General features: G+C 37.4%; 1 protein-coding gene across 1 annotated transcript in view; it reads left to right on the forward strand.

Annotated features, from left to right (window-relative positions):
- Positions 1-22,188, forward strand: part of SNTG2 (syntrophin gamma 2) — an 85,194-nt gene that overhangs the window by 25,809 nt on the left and 37,197 nt on the right. The window contains exons 7-12 of the mRNA XM_053460444.1: positions 1,024-1,111; positions 2,579-2,614; positions 9,022-9,113; positions 11,814-11,941; positions 16,684-16,813; positions 20,498-20,536. Of these exons, the coding sequence (XP_053316419.1) occupies positions 1,024-1,111; positions 2,579-2,614; positions 9,022-9,113; positions 11,814-11,941; positions 16,684-16,813; positions 20,498-20,536 (513 nt within the window). The remainder of the gene's footprint in view (positions 1-1,023; positions 1,112-2,578; positions 2,615-9,021; positions 9,114-11,813; positions 11,942-16,683; positions 16,814-20,497; positions 20,537-22,188) is intronic.

Below are 22,188 nucleotides of genomic sequence, written 5' to 3' on the forward strand. Positions count from 1 at the left end.
ACAAATAATAATAATAATACAAATTCTGTTTTGCAGGTATTAATAATTAACACATTGAAACATAGCACTGCGGGTATAGAGGAACTCAATAACACAAACACAGCTTTGCATGTATAGATTAACTGAAAAATCACATACAAACTCAGTCCTGGATCTCAGATAGCACACATAGGACTTGCTCCAGTGCCCAGATTGCATCCACAGGACCTACCCAGCACCCCGGTTGGACGCATATGACTTGCTACCTTTTTCCTCAAACAACATGTCTCTGCAATCTTTTCCCCAAACGGCTTACATGTGCCATCTTTGTCCTAAGCAGTCAGCCTGTGCCATCTTTAACCCCCTAAACAGCCGGCATGTCTCATACTTGCTCCACTTACATAGTATATAAATACATACTCATTCATACATTGGTTGTTGAGGGCTCTGGATTAAAGACAGCCCTGTGATTTTTCCTCTCTGTGTATGGTGTGTAAGCTGTGTTTATTTCAGCTTTCTACAGTGTATAGATATTTTGGTAATTTCATTCTGGAATCCACAATTCCTGTTTGGGGGTTAGTCAGCCAGGTACCATGGATTTTCAAGCAATGTTACCACCAATTATGGTTTCAAGGAGCTAAATCAAGCCTCTTGTCTCCTATGAAATTATTTTAGTTTATTGGCTCCCTGTTTTACAGGTGTAAAATACTTTCTTAAATATGCACAGATAAAAGCATTTCTTTTTTACACATCAAGTTTATATAACTATGCATTAATAATGCAATATTATTGGATTGTTATACACATTATAGAAATTGCTAACCTATGCCCATTAGTTACTTTATCCATAAATAGCCCTAGGCGACCTATGTTTCTGGTGATCCCTCTTGCATGCACATATTTCTCACACAGGGAAGAAGATTGAGGCAGCTGCCTAGTTTGCCTATATGGTAGGACAAGCCCTGGCTTTATCTTAATCTACAGACATACCTAAAATATAGAAATATGTAGTGTAGAAATTCTGATGTGTTTCTTGCCTTTTAGGTTCATTTGTTACGAAATGCAGGAGATGATGTTGCTATTACGGTTTACTATTTTAAGGAAGCACCATCATTCCTGAAACTACCATTAGGTAAGATAAAAAATAGCATCATGGATAGTACTTGGTGTGGGAAATGGATACTATGCTGCTTATGTGATACACTAGCAACATGTATAGTAAATGCTTTCTTCTCAAATATTGTGTATATTGTCCTGTCTTGGCTTTGACCCCCAACAACACAACAACATGAGCCATTGGGTATGGATTGCATAGGTGGGAGAAGAGATTGGAGGTGAAGAGCTGATGCTCATGCATTATGTAAAAACCACATACTATGTCCAGGTTTAGGGGTTTTATGTTACGGAGTTTAGGATACATATTGGACTCAGAGGTTCTCAAATGTTTTGAATACATGCTACATGTGTGGGTGTGTGCAGAAATGGGTAACACAGGTCCAAAGGAATAGGAAATGTGGTTTTGTGTGCAAATTATACTATGCAGGGTTCCACTGGGGAAGTTGTGAAAAGTTCTGTTTTGTTAACTGCTAGGATAGACAGCTGGTGGGGGCTTTCTCCCTCTCTTAATACGGTCTCATCTCTAGCACAGTAGGGGAAAATAGACCTTGTTTATTTGGTGGTTGGTTCCATTTAGGTTCTAAGAAGCTACTTAGTTTCTAGAGTCCCAGATGTTCCAGACTGGGGAGAGGGGAGGGTAAAGTAATAGTGGTTTGGAGCATTTTCAGCATTGCCAAAGCCATATAAGATATTTGGGGTATTACATAAAGTGAATAAACGGTACAAATAAAATACAAATAGGTAATAAAAAGGGGGTCATATAGAGTCCCTGATTCCATGGCAGGTACTGATGTAGTCTGATGTAGTCTTGCTGTGGTCTCCTCTTCTCCCAGAAGGATGTTGCATTTTTCATGAGTTTCCATGTATGGGCTGTTGCAATTAATACAAATACACAAGTCTAATATATATATTTTAAGCAAAATATTTTAACTTCCTACTCTGGGATAAACAGCTTTCATTTTCATTTTTGGCAACCTTGGAGTTCTTGTTGGAGCTGAGAATTGATGTCAATGAAGAGCTTAATTCAGTCTATCACGGCACTAAGTAATTCAATTTGAGCAATGAAGTTTGGAGCCAAAGATTGAGATTGATACATTTCTAATACTGTTTCACACTGAGCACATAACAACGTTCTCCTAGAAAACATCTAGAAAACACATCCCCTGAGCAATAATATAATAGAAAATGTAAAATAAATTGGACCTTGTATACAGTATGATGTCTTACCTTTTCTTTAAAATGTATATTTCCTTTTTACATTATTTCTTTTATAGAAATGCAGTGTAAAATTGTATCTATATGATTAGACTTTTCAGTGGGCTGAACATAAAGAAAATGGCCTTTATTTTTTGGTACACACAAATATTGAATATGTATTATATATTTAGTTTTGAAATATTTAGAATTTTAAAACTAATGTGAATGAAAAAAATACTGTGTTTTAGGTTTACATGACATTTCCTTATTTGCTTACTTTTTTCAGCTGACTATGGAGAAATCCGAGAACTAACTTCAAATGGTAAGGCAATCACTAGAAAAGTGAGGTTTAAAAAAAATCTCTCTCTGTAATTGAAAATGTACATGCGTAAAAATAAACATTTTTTAAATAAAATATGTTTATACAAGAAATATCCGCTTTAAATTATGATTAAGATATGTCTAAAATGTCCTCGTAAATATGTTCTGGTTCATGGACAAAGTATTTTTAGTATACATTGTTTTAAACAAAGAAATAGAAGAATTATGACCTCAATATTAATTGGCTATAGGTCTTATGGTACCCAAGTTGTTCAGCGTAGATAGATGACACCATCAAAAACGCTTAGTTCTGCAATTCTCAAACTGTGCATTTGTGTCTCGAGAGATCATTTACTTGTTAATAACACATAACTGTTTGAATATAATGCAATGAAAAAGTAAAGCTTTAAACACTGGACAAAGAGCAGCTTAGATTATCTGCCTGCCCATCTATCTATCTATCTATCTATCTATCTATCTATCTATCTATCTATCTATCTATCTATCTATCCATTGTCTTACAAAATGCCATACTACATGGAATTGCAAACCTGGAGTTTTTATGACCTTCAAAGACTGAAGTGGATGACTTTTTTTTTATTAGTTATAGTTAAAATGAATTAAATAATTTAGTTTTAACCTGTGATGGGATGAGATCAGGAGATCAGGTGAAGTCTGGTATTATTCAGCCTGAGCGCATGTCTGTCCAAATAGCTCAGTAATTGGTTAATGCCAGAGGAGGCCCCTGCAGGCAACCAATAGGCTCACTCGCACGACCCTTTAACTCCTGACGGCGCAACTTGGCCTGGGATGGTCTCCCCGCTCTAAGAGTTAAAGGTCCGTACGAGCGACTCTATTGGTCGTTTGTACGGACATTTAACTCTTGTAGCCAAGTTACGGCACCAGGATTTAAAAAATCTATTGGGGCCTGCAGGGGCCGCCTCTGGACTCACCTTTCTCCTACAGCAGCACCATCTCAAGGTTTAGGAAAAGACCCAGACTCTATTTTGCATTGAAGGACCACCAGCAACAGTAGCACTACACCAATGGATACACACACATCAGCCACATGCTATGGGACTGCATTTCTCCAAAACTTACTATTTTGATTAATTGTTCCCTCAGAGTAAGTAAAGTGATATGGCAGTAGTAGTGGGCTACTGGCAATACACTGGCAGGTAGATACATGCAGCCACATGGTTCAGAAGGTACAGATTTCTCCCAAATTAGAAAGATATGAAAATCATTCATCCCTCAGAGTAAGCAAAGAGATTAAGCCACAGCAGCAACCGAGACAGTGCAGGTATGAGCAGACAGACACACCCAGCTACTGAATTTCCAGAGTAATAGAAGGTAGTTGGCGTTCCTTAAGGCTTCTGCATTTTGGCTTTATTTTTATTGAATAAACCATGACACTGTGTAATATGTCATGTGTTGTTGTTCATCTCAGGTTGTATTTACCTAATTTTTAGACCTGCTAAGGAACAGATGATTGTTATGTCCTGCTATGTAAATCCACAGAATAAAAAAAAAAACACAATCACAACCATGACCATAAATGAGACTACCCCTCTTCAATATTTTGGTCACTTCTACCAAATTCTTATCTAATTAAAGCACCAAAACAGGTTGTAATGGCACCAAAACAACTTGTAATAATGGCACAACATGGCATATGAATGGATGAATCTTAATTAAATTTTGTCAATGTTGCCATTATTTTTCATTTGTTTGGTTGGAGACCCTCCTCATTATCGGAGATTCCTACAAATGCACGAAACAAGAACACTTTGTTAAAAACAACGTTTGTGCAAATTTGAATTCACAAGTCTATCACTATCCAAAACCAGTAATATGTTTCACTATAAAAAGTTGAGCAAAAAACAAATAATATCACCTGAACCCAATGGCTGCAGATTCTACAAATGTGTCCGTATAATGGGTTTGTACTAGAACTGTGCACCCGTATTTGGGCGTACATGAAAACGAACACAAAGGGTGTGTTTCTGTTGTTCAGCCGAATACTGAACATACCAACATGGCAGTGTTTGAACGACTCTATTGGTTAATGCCAGAGGAGGCCCCTGCAGGCGAACAATAAAGTTGTTCTTATGGCCCTTTAACTCCTGACGGCAAACCTATGGATTTCTACTCCGTTAACCCCTGCGATGCTGCGTAAAGAATGGGAGCGGAAATCCCGAGGTTTGCCGTCAGGAGTTAAAGACCTTTAACTCTTGGAGCAGAGAAACAGGCCAAGTTCCCCGTCAGGAGTTAAAGGGCTGTGCAAGCAACTCTATTGGTTGCCTGCAGGGGCCTCCTCTGGCATCAACCAATTGGCATTGTACAGAAGCACTTCATTGGTTGTCCTGGCGCCAAAGCAGCTGCATAGTGCGTACCGCGTTTACCCCATATTAACCCCTTCTACAAAAAACGGCAAAAAAACAAACAGGAAGATTGTACACGAATATTTGCCCGCACCAAACACAGGAACGGGCGAATATTCATGGAATACAAAGATTCCCCCCCCCCACAAAGACGAACACGAAAACAAACATGAATAGTTGGCCGGAGCCCAAGTCTAGTTTGTTTGAAATAGAATATTTCATGTATGATATCAAAATCACTTTTGTATTACAGGTGCAGTTGCTGTAAAAAATCCAGTCTTTTTTTGCCAGTCAGCTATACAAATTCTAGCCCTTCTATTCTCAGTGATATTGATTTTTGTCTAATCTGTCAAAATGTATTTTTTTGCTGTTTCCAACATATTTAACAAAATAATGGTTAAATCTTTATACGATTACAGTCGGTTTAACCTGTGACATGTCCTATTATAATGGACATGACCTTTGTGACCAATATGTCATGTCAGCATTTAACATAATCCTGACATCTACCATAAACTATGTATTTTTAAACTTTGCAGAGAAGCTGGTTAAACTTTGAGAACATTTTATATCACTACAACCATAGATTTAGGAGGTGCCCACGTTTACATATAAATATTACCACAAAATAATAGCATGCCAAAAAGTAGGAATGTATTATGACATAACACTAAAAAGGAAAAATAAGAAAAGCGGTGTGGTGATAGTAAAATAAGCACACTCAGATATTCAAGGAGTAATAGAAGAAAAACGGACAGTGCTAATGAGATCCCCAATATTTCAGCTGTTAGCCTTTCTCAAGGGTCATCTGACAGGTTGCATGATGCTAGCTCTAATATATATTGGTGAAGGCCAAACAAAATAAAAACGTGGCATAAAAACTTTGTTGCATGCGTTCAAGCATATAAGCTGTGCAATGCACAATGCATAAATTGATACAGCCACTGACATAATTTCTAGCATGCAGAATTTAAGTAGTACAATCAGGGGTGTACCTAGAGTATTTGGCGCTCGGGGCCGATCCTGTATGTGGCAACCCCCACACAAAAAATTAATGTTGGCAAGAATATTTTTTTCACAGATTTGTAAATTGTATGTTAACTGGAAAAAAATAGAAATCTTAAACATTATTAACTTAATAAATTAAGTTTAAATAACTAACATTTACTGAACATATATGGTACAGCATTACTCCTATCACTATATGCTGAGCCAAAAATTGACAGTTGTACAGCGTAACTCCCATCACTATACACTAAGCTAGACATTGATGTGGTAGGTCTCTGCCCCTCTTAGCAGCGTGCCTGTGCCACCTCTGCCCCTGAAGCAGCCTGCCTGTGCCAACTCTGCTCCTGAAACAGCCTGCCTGTGCCAACTCTGCTCCTGAAGCAACCTGCCTGTGCCAACTCTGCCCCTGAAGCAGCCTGCCTGTTCCAACTCCGCCCCTAAAACAGCCTGCCTGTGGCAACTCTGCCCCTGAAACAGCCCGTCTGTGCCAACTCTGCCTCTGAAACTGCCTGCCGGTGCCATATCTGCCCCTTTACCAACCTGCCTCTGCCACCTGTGCCCCTTAAACAGCATGCCTGTGCCACAGCTTACTTGTGTGGTGCCGGCACATTGTGTGAGGAAACTCTTTTTCTGCGCAGGAACCTGGGAGGGAAAAGAGTTTCCTCACACAGTGCAAGATCCACAGCAGTATGCTGCAGGCCCATGTTAGGAGGCCATCAGTGCACCCTCCTAATGAGTGGCGCCCGAGGCGGATCCTGCCTCCCTTTTGGTACTCTACTGAGTATAATGATAAAGTAGACCTCAGTATATCAGTATACATGTTTGGAGTGTTAGCACCGTTTTCTTCAAGATATTATCTTGCTATTTGTACTCCTTGAGTGCCCTCTCTCACACCTACACTGTTACATCAGCTTATTCCATCAAATAAATGTATAGACTAAAGATGAAAATATCGATTAGTACAGTTTGATTGGTGACAATGTTATATGATGCAGACTCATACTGACTAGGCTTCACCAAACTGATGCACACTCAGACACACCGATCACTCTTTGCCAAACTGATGCAAACTCAAACTCACTGACTGCCTTAGCCAAACTAGCACACACATGGTATGTGTGCCATGTGCAAGGATAAAGCTTAGTTTTGATTACTGTACTCCTAGACCGATCATCTGCCTTTCTGCTTTGTACTGTTTGACTGTTTGTGGGGTGGCACTGTATCACTGAATTAGAGGGAAGGATCATTGTTAGTAAATAATATGCAAACTTATGTTCAGAGTAGATGCAATAAGTTATTTATTAAAACAGTATTAAATCAGTATGTATATAAATCAAAATGTATTCCTGATCAGTAAAATCTGGGGGTCCAATATACTCCAGTGGTATATACTATTCTTTAGAGCATATTTAATACTCTTGCTGGTATGTAGGACCAATTACAGCAATAGCCACAATATTGCGGTCAGTGTTTTTTTTTTACCTTTGTTATGTCTCCCAGCACCAGTTTATAGGAATGTATTTATGTATCAAAAAATATAAATACAATACAATCGCATATAAATGATCCTGCTAAAAATATTCATGCATACACAAGCCGTATACGGAATAACAAGACTGAGTTTAGAGGGCACAAAACCTATTCACTGAATGGGCGGTATATAATTGAACAGGCATCTAATAGAAGTGCGAGAGGTTATAATGAGGAAATTAAGTTGCACACTGTGAGGGAGTTATAATGTATGGGACATAAACTTATCCTGAACGTAAGTCAAGACCAAGTGGTAGCCTGGCATTCTATATTTTAACATTTCTCCATATGTCCATATAATTGTCATAGGTTATGATTCTCATACTTGCATTGCATAGATCACAGATATGGTGGGCGTGCACACATATACACTCTATAATCAAATAACACACACAGCCGTACACACACACCGACATAACAATTGTCACCGACACAAAAGCCACCCCTCTCACATGGTGTTGCCTGCTGAACACCAGCCACTATGATGCTTCCTTATGCTGGATAAATACTATCCTACAGAGAGTTGAAGTCGGCCACAGAGATGCATATTTTAGCACCAGAGTTTCTATAGAATGATCTATGCTTCTGCAGCCAGCCTGCAGACAATTCCCAGGGCAGGAGGATGTTATGGAAAATTCTGTAGAGTTTCTGCAGCCAGTTCCATCTTGTGTGCAATGAGGTTTATGTTGTGTGCCATGGCATTTATTTGATGATACCTGAAGCTTTTCAGGAAGGAAATGAAAGTTGTTGCATGTGTCTTGAGATCAATGGGTTGATTTTAATACTTTCTGCACTACTTTGCAGTTGTTGATATTTCTATTCTATTAAGTTATTGTCACTATATGGTTGCAGTTGATTGGTGTTGGCAGCCTTTGTATTGGTGGTGTTAGATGATGCAAGATAACAGCAAGACAGTAATCTATATGCTTATACTACTATAACTTGATACAGATGTCATCTCAACATTGCAGGCTGAGTACATTGCTGGCACAAGTACTGGTACACTGTTCCACTTGAATGCCTGATCATGTGATTGAGCATTCATTTCTGATGCATATCTGAACTGACATCGATTGGAAGGACTAATGAGAGAAGTATAGACCCAGAAGGGTCTGTCCTGACCCTGCTGGAATCTCTGATTACTTCCCCTGCTGGTGGGTACAGAAACATAAGAAACATGTGGACCTTTGAAATAAACAAAACAATGTAAATGTGGAGTAGTTTAAGCTAGTTTGATTTCAAATCACATATTGTTTTGAGCCACATCAATCCAATCTGTAGTCCAGCTTCGACCAACAATGACTTTTAAGCTATAGAAATTGCATTTCATGAGCAAAGCTAAGCTAGTGAGTGTAAATTTAAGGTTCTCTTGCTTATTGTAATATAATCTTTATACTCTGATTTTTATGATTACAATTAATGCTACTTAAAGATTTTAAAAATGTCATTTGCTCAGTATTTATATTTTTATCATCAACATTTTAAGGCTCACCAGACCAACACAGTGACCAAAGCAGTGGAACTTCTTCCCCTCTCTTTGATAGTGGTTTACATTTAAATGGAAATACTTCTAACACAGTAAGTATGTCTTCTATTTTCTTTTTTTAGCTGTAATTTTATTCGCTCTTGTTTAAGTTATATATTGTTTTTTTTTTCAGAAAAAGAAGGGCTTTATTCAGATACCATTTTTTATTATATTATCTAATTTGCTATAAAAAGAATAATAAAATATGGTGGAAAAATAAAAAAAGACTTTTATTTGAAACATCTTATACTCATCCACAAAAGCTATGAAAAAACCTGCTAAATAGATTCCACTATTTGTTCCGAGTAGGAATATCCAATGTTTTTATTTTTTTGCTTTTTTGCCCTTTTTTATAGGGCAATAAGTACAAGAAGTGTTTTGCTATTTCAAAATCAAAATCATATTTTAAAAAAAAGATTTTCAAAATCTGATAATCTTGTCCCTATGTCCTATTTGGGACACCTTTGAATCTGGCTAATTCAACTTATCTCGCTGAAACCAAATTTTTTGCAAACTAGACACCCCATGGTTATTTTAACTCTTTCCATGCCAGGATGTTTAGAAAGATACATTGCTAATTTATAATGGTCTAACTTGAGTGTAGCTTGCATAATGCTAGTTGCTATTTTGTATTAAAACTGTATTATTCTGTATAATTTGCACAACACTAATTTTTATATTTATTTTTAATTAATTTCAGGGTTTAAGGTGATTGAAGGAACCACCTTGCTTAGTGGTGCCTGGGTTGCAATGGTTTGATGTTATGGGAGGCCTGCACGTTCCATAGGTTATTTTTATAAACGCTATCCCCATCTGCCTGGAGACAGGGGGGTAAAAAAATCTATAATTAGCCAGTGTACCCTCCCAAGTTAAATTGATTAACCCTGCCCCATCGTGCATAGGGCAGACAAGACCGATTGCTAGGTCCCCTTTTTTCCTGGGCTCCCTGTTTTACAAGGTAAAAACTATGAGTTGGAACTTGCTAGCATTTCAACTTGCGTCAACTTTAATCTACTGCAAGCGAGTTTATGTGAGCTGAGAGTGATTTTATGCAAGTGCAAATGTGAGTTGCCCAACTCATGCAAGTTTACAGCTGCAAACTTTGGTTTTTAGTCTACTTGCAAACACAAGCAGTTTGATGAATAAACCCATTTTTGTCTGAAAGCATCCATTAAAGTTAATAAAACATGTATGTGTACAAACAGATCTACAGATTATGATGAATAAAAACACAGGTGGCTAAAATATAATTTACAGTCAACTTTAGGAAAGTGTTATCAGTGGCAGAGACACTGTAGTATATCTCACAGTTAATGAGCAGAACATATCTCTAAAAGCCATGAGGGTATTGAGATATAGAGATATTTTGCAGACTGTGATGTCTTATTAGTGAACATGAAGAATCTTCATAGGTTTTTGGGGAATTAAAATAGCAAGAGTGGATAGATTAACATATGTTGCAATATCTTATTTATGGACGATGATTCAGTGAAGGGAATAAATGTAATTTGTGTTCTTCCACTTTTCTTGAAGTCTGACATACTGAATTAGAAGCAGTAAGATCATAAAACGATAGACTCAGTGATAGATCTTTCGTCCTTTAAAAATATTAGCATCTTTATGCAAAGAAATGAATTACATTTATTAAAACGGGTGTGGATTCATAGTAATTCATTAAATTAAGCAATAATTTTCTTACCAAAAAATTTGCATAATGAATATAATTCTTTAATTTGACTTCTGGGCTGATATCAATTTATAAGATTATTATATTCTGTATTGTGTCTCTCTTTGGGTATTTTGACCCTTGTACTTCAAATACAAGAATGGATTTCACAACAGAGCCATGCTTACTTTCACCTTTTTCAAAAGTTCTATCGTAGGCCTGCGGATTAATGTGACTTTAAAAAATTCTTCCGTTTCTAAAAATATTCTTCACTTCTCTTAGCTGTGATAATAAATGGTCATGATTCAGTGCACAGTTTGTGATACGTATGCAAACGAACAACAGCTGAAGAAAATGTGAGAAAATTACCTTGTTACACAAGGCAATTTGCAACACAGAGGGAGATAGACAACTTTCAAATAAGTTTAGATGTGTAAATTTTAAGTATTTTCAGTATAACAGTGAACAGTGAAAGATAATGCTTAAGTAGGAGGCACAGACAGAATATTTAATGACAGTTATAAGTAGTTAGAAAAAAAAGTATTTTGTAAAATGACAAAAATGTCTGTATAACATGACAAATCCATTGTTAAAATGTATAATCTGTAAAAACAAATTTGGTCTTAATACTTAATACATTTGCTGCGTTCTTGTATTTAGAAAATGTATTGCCTGAATTTTTTTTTTTTAATTAATTAAACTAGAAAGGTGCAAAGAAATATTTTAGTGGAAAGAGTTCAAATAACACTTTAAAATATTGCAAGGTAAGTATATAAATTAGACCTTATTTTTATGCTTTGATAAATATATTTATTACTATTCTTTACTTTAATTGTATGAATGCTGGTATAACCATTGATAAAAAAGGGCAAAAGTAAGGTTTTCAGAGCTGAACCACCATTTTTTTGTACTTAAAGGGAAGCCTCTCTTTGGAGCTCTTTCTAGGATACTGTGAATCAGCCTCTCAGCATAATAAAGTAATAAATGTCCCAATATGTCTTCACAAAGCTGTAAAAAATACCTCAATATTGGAAGGGTATACCCGCCTTGTTAATTTGTATCTATAACTGTGTTTTAATTTTTTTAGACACCTTCATCCCCTTCTTCACCTACAGTGAAAGAACAGAAATATGAGAAATGCTGGATAGATGCCATTTCAATTCCATTATTTATGGCTCGGATCTCAAGGTTTAAGGTTTCTACAGTAAAATTAAGGTCTGTTATCATCTATAGATGGAATGCAAATCTAAACCTTCTTGCTGTGTTAATTACCCATTGGGACGACTCCATGACACTAATCTGTAAATTAAGTGGTCAGTTGAGGTAAAGGTTAACTTGACCAGACTTAAGCCCTCACATGCTAACACTTGCAAAATAACTTGTCTTCTTACTGACACAACAGTTTTTATTAATATGCCCACACGAGATTATACACATTTATTTATCTGTTTATATTTTACATTATTTTTTTATTATGTTGGAGCACTGTCATGCACCCCCTGGTGAACTCTTCCCGGTGATGGAATGTAAAAGTTGTTTTTTATGAACTTTAACTTGACTCAGTCGAATGCTCATGAGTTGAGAGATTTTTGCGAGTACACATGTATGCTGAATTTAGTGAATATTTCTGGTTGACTTTTGTCCAGCTCATGCAAGTTATATTTATTATTGAGTATTATCCTCAAGATATTTTGAGACTTTTTTTTATCTCATCATAATCAGTGAAAGAATCATTACATTGTAGAGTATTTATAAACCTTCTATAAATAGCTACAAACTTACAAAGTGTAAAATGAATTCACCTATTTTGTTCAAATATTTATGATAAATCTTGAAGGCTTTGGTTAATAAATTAATATTAAAAGTAGTTTTTTTTATATTTTACTGGAATCTACTAAATGTTCCTGGTTTTCTGCATTAAAACATCTAAGTCACAAATATAGACAAGCACAATGTGCTTAAGCTCATAACACACAAACAATGATATTCTGTCATGTATTTATTGAACACATATTAAACATTCACAGCGCTGGTGGGAAAAGTAAGTGAACCCTTGGATTTAACCCCTTAAGGACCCTTGTACCTCTGTGCAATGTGCAGACTGATTCAGATATGTTGTCACTTCCTACATGCTGGATCAGTCAGACACAGCATGGAGGGAGAGATTGTGAGATCGATTGGATGATCTTTAAAATCTCTGTGCTGCTTGCTGCAGGTATTACCCACACCTAGCAGCTTCAAAGAGGCAAACCATAATTGTTATGCCCCTGCATCGCATGTACAATTATTCCATGAGGTTTTGCCAAGCTGTTGAATTGCTTACTGTATTTCTTCACACCATAGAGGCCAATTAAGGTTTGGTTAGGTAATTTAATTGTTTCCCATTGTTGAGCTCATTGTTTCTTGTGTGGTAAGTATACATTGTCAGTGTTCCTTAAAAATAGATGAAAACATAGGCAGTGTTATGTTTATGCATTCTGCCTGGCATAAAGAAGGATTGAAGTAGTGAAGAATGTAATGTGCGTTTATAGAGCAACATTACTGACTACCCATCCCTCTTACTGTGTGACTCATATATTGTTTAGAATATCAGTTTAGGTCGGGGAAAACATTCTATTAATCACAATAAATTAGATTTTCATTTTAATTACATATGCCACAAAATGTAATTTAATAAAGGGAACATTATCTTTTTGTCCACAAATTTACTGATTATAAATGCAATTACAAAAACCTTTGAAATTATTTAAGTAATTAAAAGCTATTTTATCATACCAGCCATAGAGAAAGAGAGGCCACTTCATGCGTTTCGCACCTCAAGTTGATAAAGCACTGTGTGGGATAGCTGCTTTCACCTTATTTTGTTTTTTACATATATGGCCTGAGCTGCCGTATTGTTCGTTATATTAGATAAAAAAATATATATATAAAATTTTGATGTACCATCTTACCAAGATTTATTTCTTGTCAGATGTCAGTGTGTATGCTTTTACCCACAGGTAGACCAGCTTAATGACATTTTATGTCAACACTACTAATTAAAGTACTTCTCTTCCTCTCAAGATCTCTCAGTGACCACACACAAGAATGCCTTTAACAACAATAATTAAAATTGTTGAGACAGAAAGCAACTCATAATGAATGTGACTGTTGATAGCTATCTTTTCAGCCTCCTTGAATACTAAAGCATGTGATAGATAAATGGAATATGAAATTCATTTGCTCTTGTAGAAGAACAAACAATGTTACAGGATAATCTGAAAGTCTTATTTACCTTAACTAATATGACAAACAATGTACGAAAGGGCATAGGTATCAGGCTTCATTACATGTGAAACAAATACTAAAAACATTGATCTTAAAACTCTTGTAGTTCATTGTAAGTCCTAGCCCTAGCAGCAGATTCAGCTACAGCAAAGGCATGGTTAATTCTCCAGTTCCCCAGTCTTGAGAAAAGTACTGAAGGCTGCACCTGAACTTTGCTTGGAAGTTATGAGATAGTGGGACGTGCACTAACATTGTGACAGTTTACCTGCCAAATGCCTGAAAGGCTGCTAAACATATAATGTTAACAGAAACATGGAGTGTATACAGATTTGGAGATAGATACAAAGATCAAATATGACTATCATTTATCAGCCAGCAGAAAAAGTTATACTTATACAGGGAAAGGTTACTACTCCATTCAATGATAGTTCAAATAAACAAACTATAATGCATAACCCTGCACAAGGATAGCATCCAAACCAGCAAAACCACCAAAAAGTTAGAAATAATAAATAAACTTAGAAATATAAAAAATAGAACCAACAATTGTATCCAAGAAAGAAGAATAAAAATACATATATAAAATAATAAACAAGTTAAAAATTAAATACAGATGAAATGGCACTCATAATGCTCTAAAAACATGGAGCTATGTATGAAGCCAGAATGAATACAACAGAATGAATAAATACCACTCTGTAGGCAGGTATGCAGGTCCGGAATTGTTGGCACAACTCCCAAAACTCGGCCTCACATCCCACTAGCAATAGCAAAATACCACCAACGCGTTTCATCTTAAAAGACTTCATATGGGTGGCTAGCAACAGTTTCTGACACACTTATATACGCATCCTATTAACCTTATTGTGTCAGAAACATGGAGACTAATGCTTTATTCGAAGCCTTATAATAAAAAATAGTCACATTCAATTGAAATAAATACATGATTAAAAAACTAGCAATTTCATGATTACATCAATTGCATATGAATCGCTAGTTTTTTAAACATTTATTTCAGTTGATAATCATATTTATTTTAAGTGGGCTATGAGGAAATAGAAATGAAAATTTGCAAATAAGTGCACAGAAAGCAGGGAAGAAAAAAAATAGATGCAACAAAATAGTCACCAATCATGAAACTATCAATTGGATAAACCATGCTTATTAAGATACATAATATGGACAAAAGTATTGGGACACCTGACCATTACACCAACAGGGACATTTGTAGCATTACATTCTAAATATGACATTAATATGTAGTTGGTCCCCCCTTTGCTGCTATAACAGCTTCCACTCTTCTAGGAAGGCTTCCCACAAGATTTTGGAGTGTTCCTATTAGAATTTTTGCCCGCTCATCCTGTAGAGCATTTGTGAGGGGGGCAACTACGTATTATGTCTATGTATTTAGAATGCTAGTGTAATGGTCAGGTTCCCAATTCCATTTGTCCGTATAATGTATCTTAATAAGCATGGTTTATCCAATTGATAGTTTCATGATTGGTGGCTAAATTTCGTTCCATCTATTTTTTTCTTCCCTGCTTCCTGTACACTTATTTGCAGATTTTCTTTTCTTTTTTCTCATAGCCTCGTAATATATAAAGGTTTTTATGTTTAAATAGGCAATGCCTTAGCAGGATGGACTGGGATGGGACAAATCTATGCATCTGTTAATTTATTTCAGCATTGCCCCTTCTAGTAATGTAAGAATAAAATGACTTACCGGTACTTCTGAGTCCCCGGTGCTTGGCATATAGGGGTATAAGGCAATTCTGGAGGCCGAGTGGCACATAGGGGGTCAAAAGGCATATAATGGGGCACAGTGGCATTTAGAGGGTTAAAAGGCATATCATGGGGCACAGTGGCATATAGGGGGTATAAGGCATTTCTGGGGCAGAGTGGCAAGCCAGGGGACAGATGTGTATAACTGGGCATGTTGTAAAAAAGGAAATAAAAACAAAATATTTTACTCAATTATAGGTTTAATTAAGAAAAAATAGTTCACATAGTTTACAAGAATTAACATTTACTGGTAAACTTTTTTTCCTATAGGGTCGTCCTATATTCAGGCTTTTTCTTTTTTTCATAAATTAATATTCAGATTTGGGGGGTCGTCTTATAATCAGGGTCGTCTTATAATCGAGCAAATACAGTACTTATCTAGTATTCCTAGATGATGCTGAAAACAAAATGAGGTTCTCATACATTGACATTTTAATAGTTAACATAGTTATTGTGTGACTAAACGAGGCACAAAGGGCTAAGCAAACCGTGTAAATAACCATAACCAAGTTAATATTATATAGTTCAAAGCATTTGATTATTCTGATCATCCACCTTTTCCCTTTCACATTCTCTGAATAACTTCAAATATAATTGTGTATACTATTTCATATTAATCTGTTTAAAAAAAAACCCACAAACATATTCATAAAATAAATAATTATTACGAACAGTACCAAACAGTCTATCTATATACTTACTAAAGCATTTGCATTTAAATGGTTATATATAGCATATACTTTACATAAGAAACATATTGGGAATATGTTTTCATCTATTTTTAAACATAAATTTAAATAAATCTGAATTCTGTGGGATTTTTATATATTCAATAGCATTTTATGCAAATTAAGGTTAGATTTGATTTTACACTTGAGATTGACCCAGACTCCTTATGTTTACTGCAGACCTAACTCCTTTGAACTTCTGGCACTAGACGGAGTCAGCTCTGGCATTCTACAGTTTCATTCTGCACACGACAGTGCTGACTGGCTGAGAGCAATATCAACAAACATCAATGATCTGACGCTTCAAAATGTACGTTTACTGTTTATTTACAGTTTTGAATCATATCTGTGAAACGTTATGGGCAAATTGCCTATTTTTAATTAAGCATCCTAAAACATGCCAGCAAATAATATTTTGAACATTGTCAAGTAAATTTTATTTTCAGAACATTATTTCTGTGTAATTGTGTGTAACGGTTTCAGATAAGTTAACATTATTAGTTAGCAACATATATAATAATAATTGGCGATTACCCTAGCCTTGGTGTAGAGATAATGTAAATTTTATTTGCATCATCTTCTTTACTAAAACCTCCAACAGCAAAGAAATGGTTAATAACAGAAAAACAAACAACCAATCAGAAAAATGCAGAATCCATAAGAAGGCCCACAGAACACTCCACTTCCTCTTCTTTGATGTGCCGAAACATGTGTCACAAAACCTCAACCAAGAACCGGAACAGCAACAGTCCAGGAACCGGAGGACAAAAAACTTCTTCTAATTCCAGCGGACATCCGGGCAAACCCAGACTATATGATAAAGGAGAAACAACGTGAAAGTAAACTACAGTAAAAACAACCTCAAAGCACAACTGAACACAAAATATATAAATAGTAGAATACACATAGCCAAACTAAACATAGAAACAGTGGGAGAGAGAAAAGAATCCAGGGGGGGGAAATATTCACCTCCTGTCTTTAATAAAATTTAGATTAACTCTCTACCAAGGCTAGAGTAATCCCCAACCCCAACAGCGCAGGAGCAATATGGGCCAGAGGAAGGTAGTAAAACGTGTGAAAGGTCGATTTCCTGAACCAATCAGCAGCGGAAAGAATATCTGAGAGGGAACCGCCCAAGTCAAGGGCCACCGAGGTCGCAGCGCCCCAAACCGAATGGGCCCCCAAAGACCCATCTACACCGGCCAAAGGAAGGATCCATTTGATCCATCTAGCCACTGTAGGGACCGAAACTGAGAAATCTAGGAAATGAACAAAGGACCCAGAAAGGATGAGCGCAAGCCTGCCGTGGCCGAGAGATAACTATGGCAACAGCACGCAACACACAATTTGGGAGACTCAGGAAAGTAGGGGTAAGACACCGAAGAGGACAAAGATTTAGCCTTACAGGAAATAGAAACCTATGATGGAAAGCCCGGAGAATCACCAAAAACGGGGATATGGCATATTTCCCTGAGGGTGGCCGCGTCTGCAGAAACGCCAGGGATATTGGATCTGGTAACCAACTGAAGAAATCCTTCACCTGGCGATTGAGACGGGAAGCGAATAGATCCAATGCCAATGGGCCCTGAGCCCAATCCAGGGCACGGAAGGCATCAGGTCACAGACACCAATCGCTCGCATCCCTCCAATGTTTGGAAAACCAGTCCGTGACCAGGTACTCCTTCCTGGGATGTATTCCGTTCTGCTAGGGAGGTGATGATCCAGAGGTGACTGTTATACCTCCTTGGTGAGGTCGGACAGAAGAGGATAGAAAACTACCAAAGTAGTTTACATAAATCTACAGCTGAGACGGGCTGTGTAAAAACGTATTTTTCATTTTTTTAAATTTAACCAGCTAAAATGTCCACCGGAGGCCTTATAACCGCAGCAGCCAGCCAGAAAAAAAGGGAGGGACACCCCAAGGACATGCAGAGGGGGTCACCCTCAGGTAATGCAGAGGGGGTCACTCTCAAGGATCAGGCAGAGGGGGTCACCCTCCACGGTGAAATTGAGACAAAAATGCTCCGCTGGGAAGGAGACCGGGAAGTGCTCAAGCACAGATCCCCGGCCACAGTGAGGCCAAACTATACACGGGGGTGGGCACCCCACCTCACCAGGGCACATCTGCCCGCAGGAGAAAGCAATCACGCGGCCCTGCCACATGAGCAGAGAGGAAGGCAGGCCGCATGAAGGTTTGGGAAAGCAGACACACTGGATGTTTAGACTCTATTGGTCGCCTACACGGGCCTCCTCTGGCATCAACCAATTGGTTAATGCCAGAGGAGGCCCCTGCAGGTGACCAATAGACTCACTCGCACGGCCCTTTAACTCCTGACGGTGGAAGTTGGCCTGGGGAGACCATGGTCTCCCCACTCCAAGAGTTAAAGGTCCGTACGAGCGACCGTTAACTCTTGGATTTTAAGAGTTTGTACGAGTGACTATATTGGTCGCTGGCAGGGGGCTCATCTGCCATGAACCAATTAACCCCTTCTACCAAAAACGGCAAAAAACGAAGAACAAAAACAAACACGAAGAATGTACGCGAATATTCGCCTGAACCGAACACAGGAACAGGGTAGTATTCGTGGAATACGAAGATTTTTTCCTCCATGAAGACGAACACGAAGCGTTGGCCGGCGCCCAAGTCTAGTTACAACAGAGTTAGTAAAATTATTTCAAATCCCACCAATAACAAACTGGTAGGAAAGTAGAAGAGGTCCCTGCTCTTGTGAGCTTACAATCTAGTCTGGCATAGTTGTGACTAATCTTTACCACTCCAGCTGTTGTAAAAAAAAAAGTTCTCTATTAACACCTACTATCGTGTTCATATATTTTTCCTATTAATGGGTAACTAACATTTGCCTCCCATCAGGAAACCCCTCTCATGAGCCAACAAAGTTAGGCAAAGGGGATGAATTAAGAAGGTATTGGGGCAGGACAGGGGAAAGGTAGGGAGGATACTTCCTTTGGAAAGAATAAAGCAGATGCCCACGGCTGTAGCATTTCCATTTTACAATTTATATATGCAATTTAGCATATATAATAATTAAAGTTATTTTATTGGGGAAATGTATCCTCTCAAGTGTGGAAATTGCAAGGAATTTAATCAGTATATTGCAAGTATAAAGCAAATCAGAAAATCAATACATTAGCATGATTTTATGAAACTTATACAATTTGCTGATCATTGTGTAGCTTTCTCAAGTTACTACTTAACATCGTGAAGTTGTATACATTTCATAACTTCTCAATATAGCAGTAGAAGTTTCAATTTATTTTATACGTTTTTATTTGCTTATTTATCCTTGTATTAGAAAAACTTTCTATAATGAAAGTGTAATAATAACTTTAGAATCAAATAGCTATACTTGACTTTAAAACTATAATAATAGACTTATTGTTGAACAGCATTAAACAAAAAATGTCATAATTGCTCAGGAGCTGTATTGGCTGGCATAATTCCTTGGGGTTATGTACAGTAATAGCTAGTATCATGTAATTGATCTTGAAAAGATGTCATTTTATAGGATAATATAGGTAATTTAAATCTCAGCATATTTTTGATCAACATCTTGGATTCCCATGGATTATCATTCTTCAACATGAAAGATTTTTTTGAATGCACACACGCAGATATCTGTATTGTATAATACTTAAGAAATTATTTTCTGTGTGTGATAGTAAAGAAGCCAGTACCAAAGCAATACAGCAAACCAAACCAAACATTGTCACAATCTTGATAAAATGTCCTTCTTTGTACATAAATCAAAAGTTTTTTTCGATGTAATGTTTTGCTTTGTTAGGTCATAGTGGGTCCAAGGTTAGAAAGTTCATACACTGCAATTTAAACTACATCCAATAGCTTCAAGAGCAGCAAAAAATGGCAGGGTATTCTTTCTAGATGTGGATTTCCTAATAAACTTTTTTCCTGTATAATAATAATTTGCAAAGAAATGCGTGTTGGCCTAATAACTTTTACATATATTCCTAACAGATGAAAATACTGAACAAATGCTACTCACCGTCTGATCAGGTATGTTTCATATTTGTAATTTCCTCTATTTTCATCTCAGTTTCTCTAATTAGTCACAAACATCTAATGTATATACAGTAAATATCATGTATCTGTTTCAAAACTATGGTGTCTATTTCAAGATGAGGCCATGTGGGCATACAAATAGATAGATGTTAGATCACTTTAAAAAATTGTGGTCAAATTATGATGGAAACTTGTAATACATGTGTGTTTGGTTTTGTTTTTATTAATGACAATTCCACATTTGGTTTTAATTTTTTTTACAATATTTGACCCTCATTTAATATATAGATTGTATGGGTATACTAAATGAGAAAGATAGAGATTGCTGTTAAACAAAGGCATTGCAAAAATGTGGAAACTACTTGCAATCAAGTGTGATATACCCTGAGTTCTTAAGGGTTAACTTTAGCGGCTTTTTAAAATTGTTTTACTTTTGGACTTTTCCCTTTCCTTTGGTCGAATATGAGGACCAATTGTTTTGAATGTCCTTTTACATAAAGGACACATAGGACTTTTTATTAAATTTATTTGTTATAGTTTGATAACATTTGTTCCCCTGTCATAATTGGCAAAATTTGTTAAAAATAAAGTTTGTACAAATCTGAATGTACAAATCTATAGTGAATATACCCAAGTGTTAAAATGAATTTCTACATTTTGAAAATATCCTACAATATATAGAAATATACAAACTTAAAATTCACAAAATTATTCTCTGCATTATTGTCAGTGTCCCATTCCATTAAAATGTATAACTTAAGAATTTAAATCTTAAGCAGCAAAATATACCGTATTGGCTCGAATATAGGCCGCACTTTCCCCCCCCCCACTTTAAGTCTTTAAAGTGGGGGTGCGGCCTATATTCGGGGTCTAGCGCCCGACGCCCGGGACTGCATGTCAGGCAGGCAGCATGCATGGCAGGCAGCGGGGTTAGGATACAGATCCCCCGCAGCGGTGCAGGGGACCTGCATCCTACTCTCTGATACGCTCAGACAGCCTCCCCTGCCAGCACTTCCCACGGGGGGGGTTCCCGGCATGGGAGGTTTTCTAAGCGCATCGTGCGGACCGTCCGCACGATGCGTTTTACCTCTGCCCCCCACCCCCGGACTTACCGGAGCAGACTCCCGGGTGTCTTGCGGGGCCGGTGGGGGACATCTACGCAATACAACTTCCGGTGCCGGCACTGGATGTGCCGGCACCGGAAGTTGTATACGCGTATTGCGTAGATGTCCCCCGCCGGCCCCGCAAGACACCCGGGAGTCTTCTCCGGTAAGTCGGGGGGGGGGGCAGAGGAGGACAGTGGTAGCATATCTCAGGGAGGGAGGACAGTGGTAGCATATCTCGGGGAGGGAGGACAGTGGTAGCATATCTTGGGGAGGGAGGACAGTGGTAGCATATCTCGGGGAGGGAGGACAGTGGTAGCATATCTCGGGGAGGGAGGACAGTGGTAGCATATCTCGGGGAGGGAGGACAGTGGCAGCATATCTCGGGGGGGGCAGAGTGGCAGCATGTTTTTTGGTGCTTTTTTAAAGAAAAAAACTTTTTCTTTAAAAAAGCACCAAACTTTTAGGGTGCGGCCTATATCCGGGGGCGGCCTATATCCGAGCCAATACGGTATTTCTCATCTACATATTTTCCTTTAAAAA

The sequence above is a fragment of the Spea bombifrons genome, chromosome 3, assembly GCF_027358695.1.
Source record: "Spea bombifrons isolate aSpeBom1 chromosome 3, aSpeBom1.2.pri, whole genome shotgun sequence".
Lineage (NCBI taxonomy): Eukaryota > Metazoa > Chordata > Amphibia > Anura > Pelobatidae > Spea > Spea bombifrons.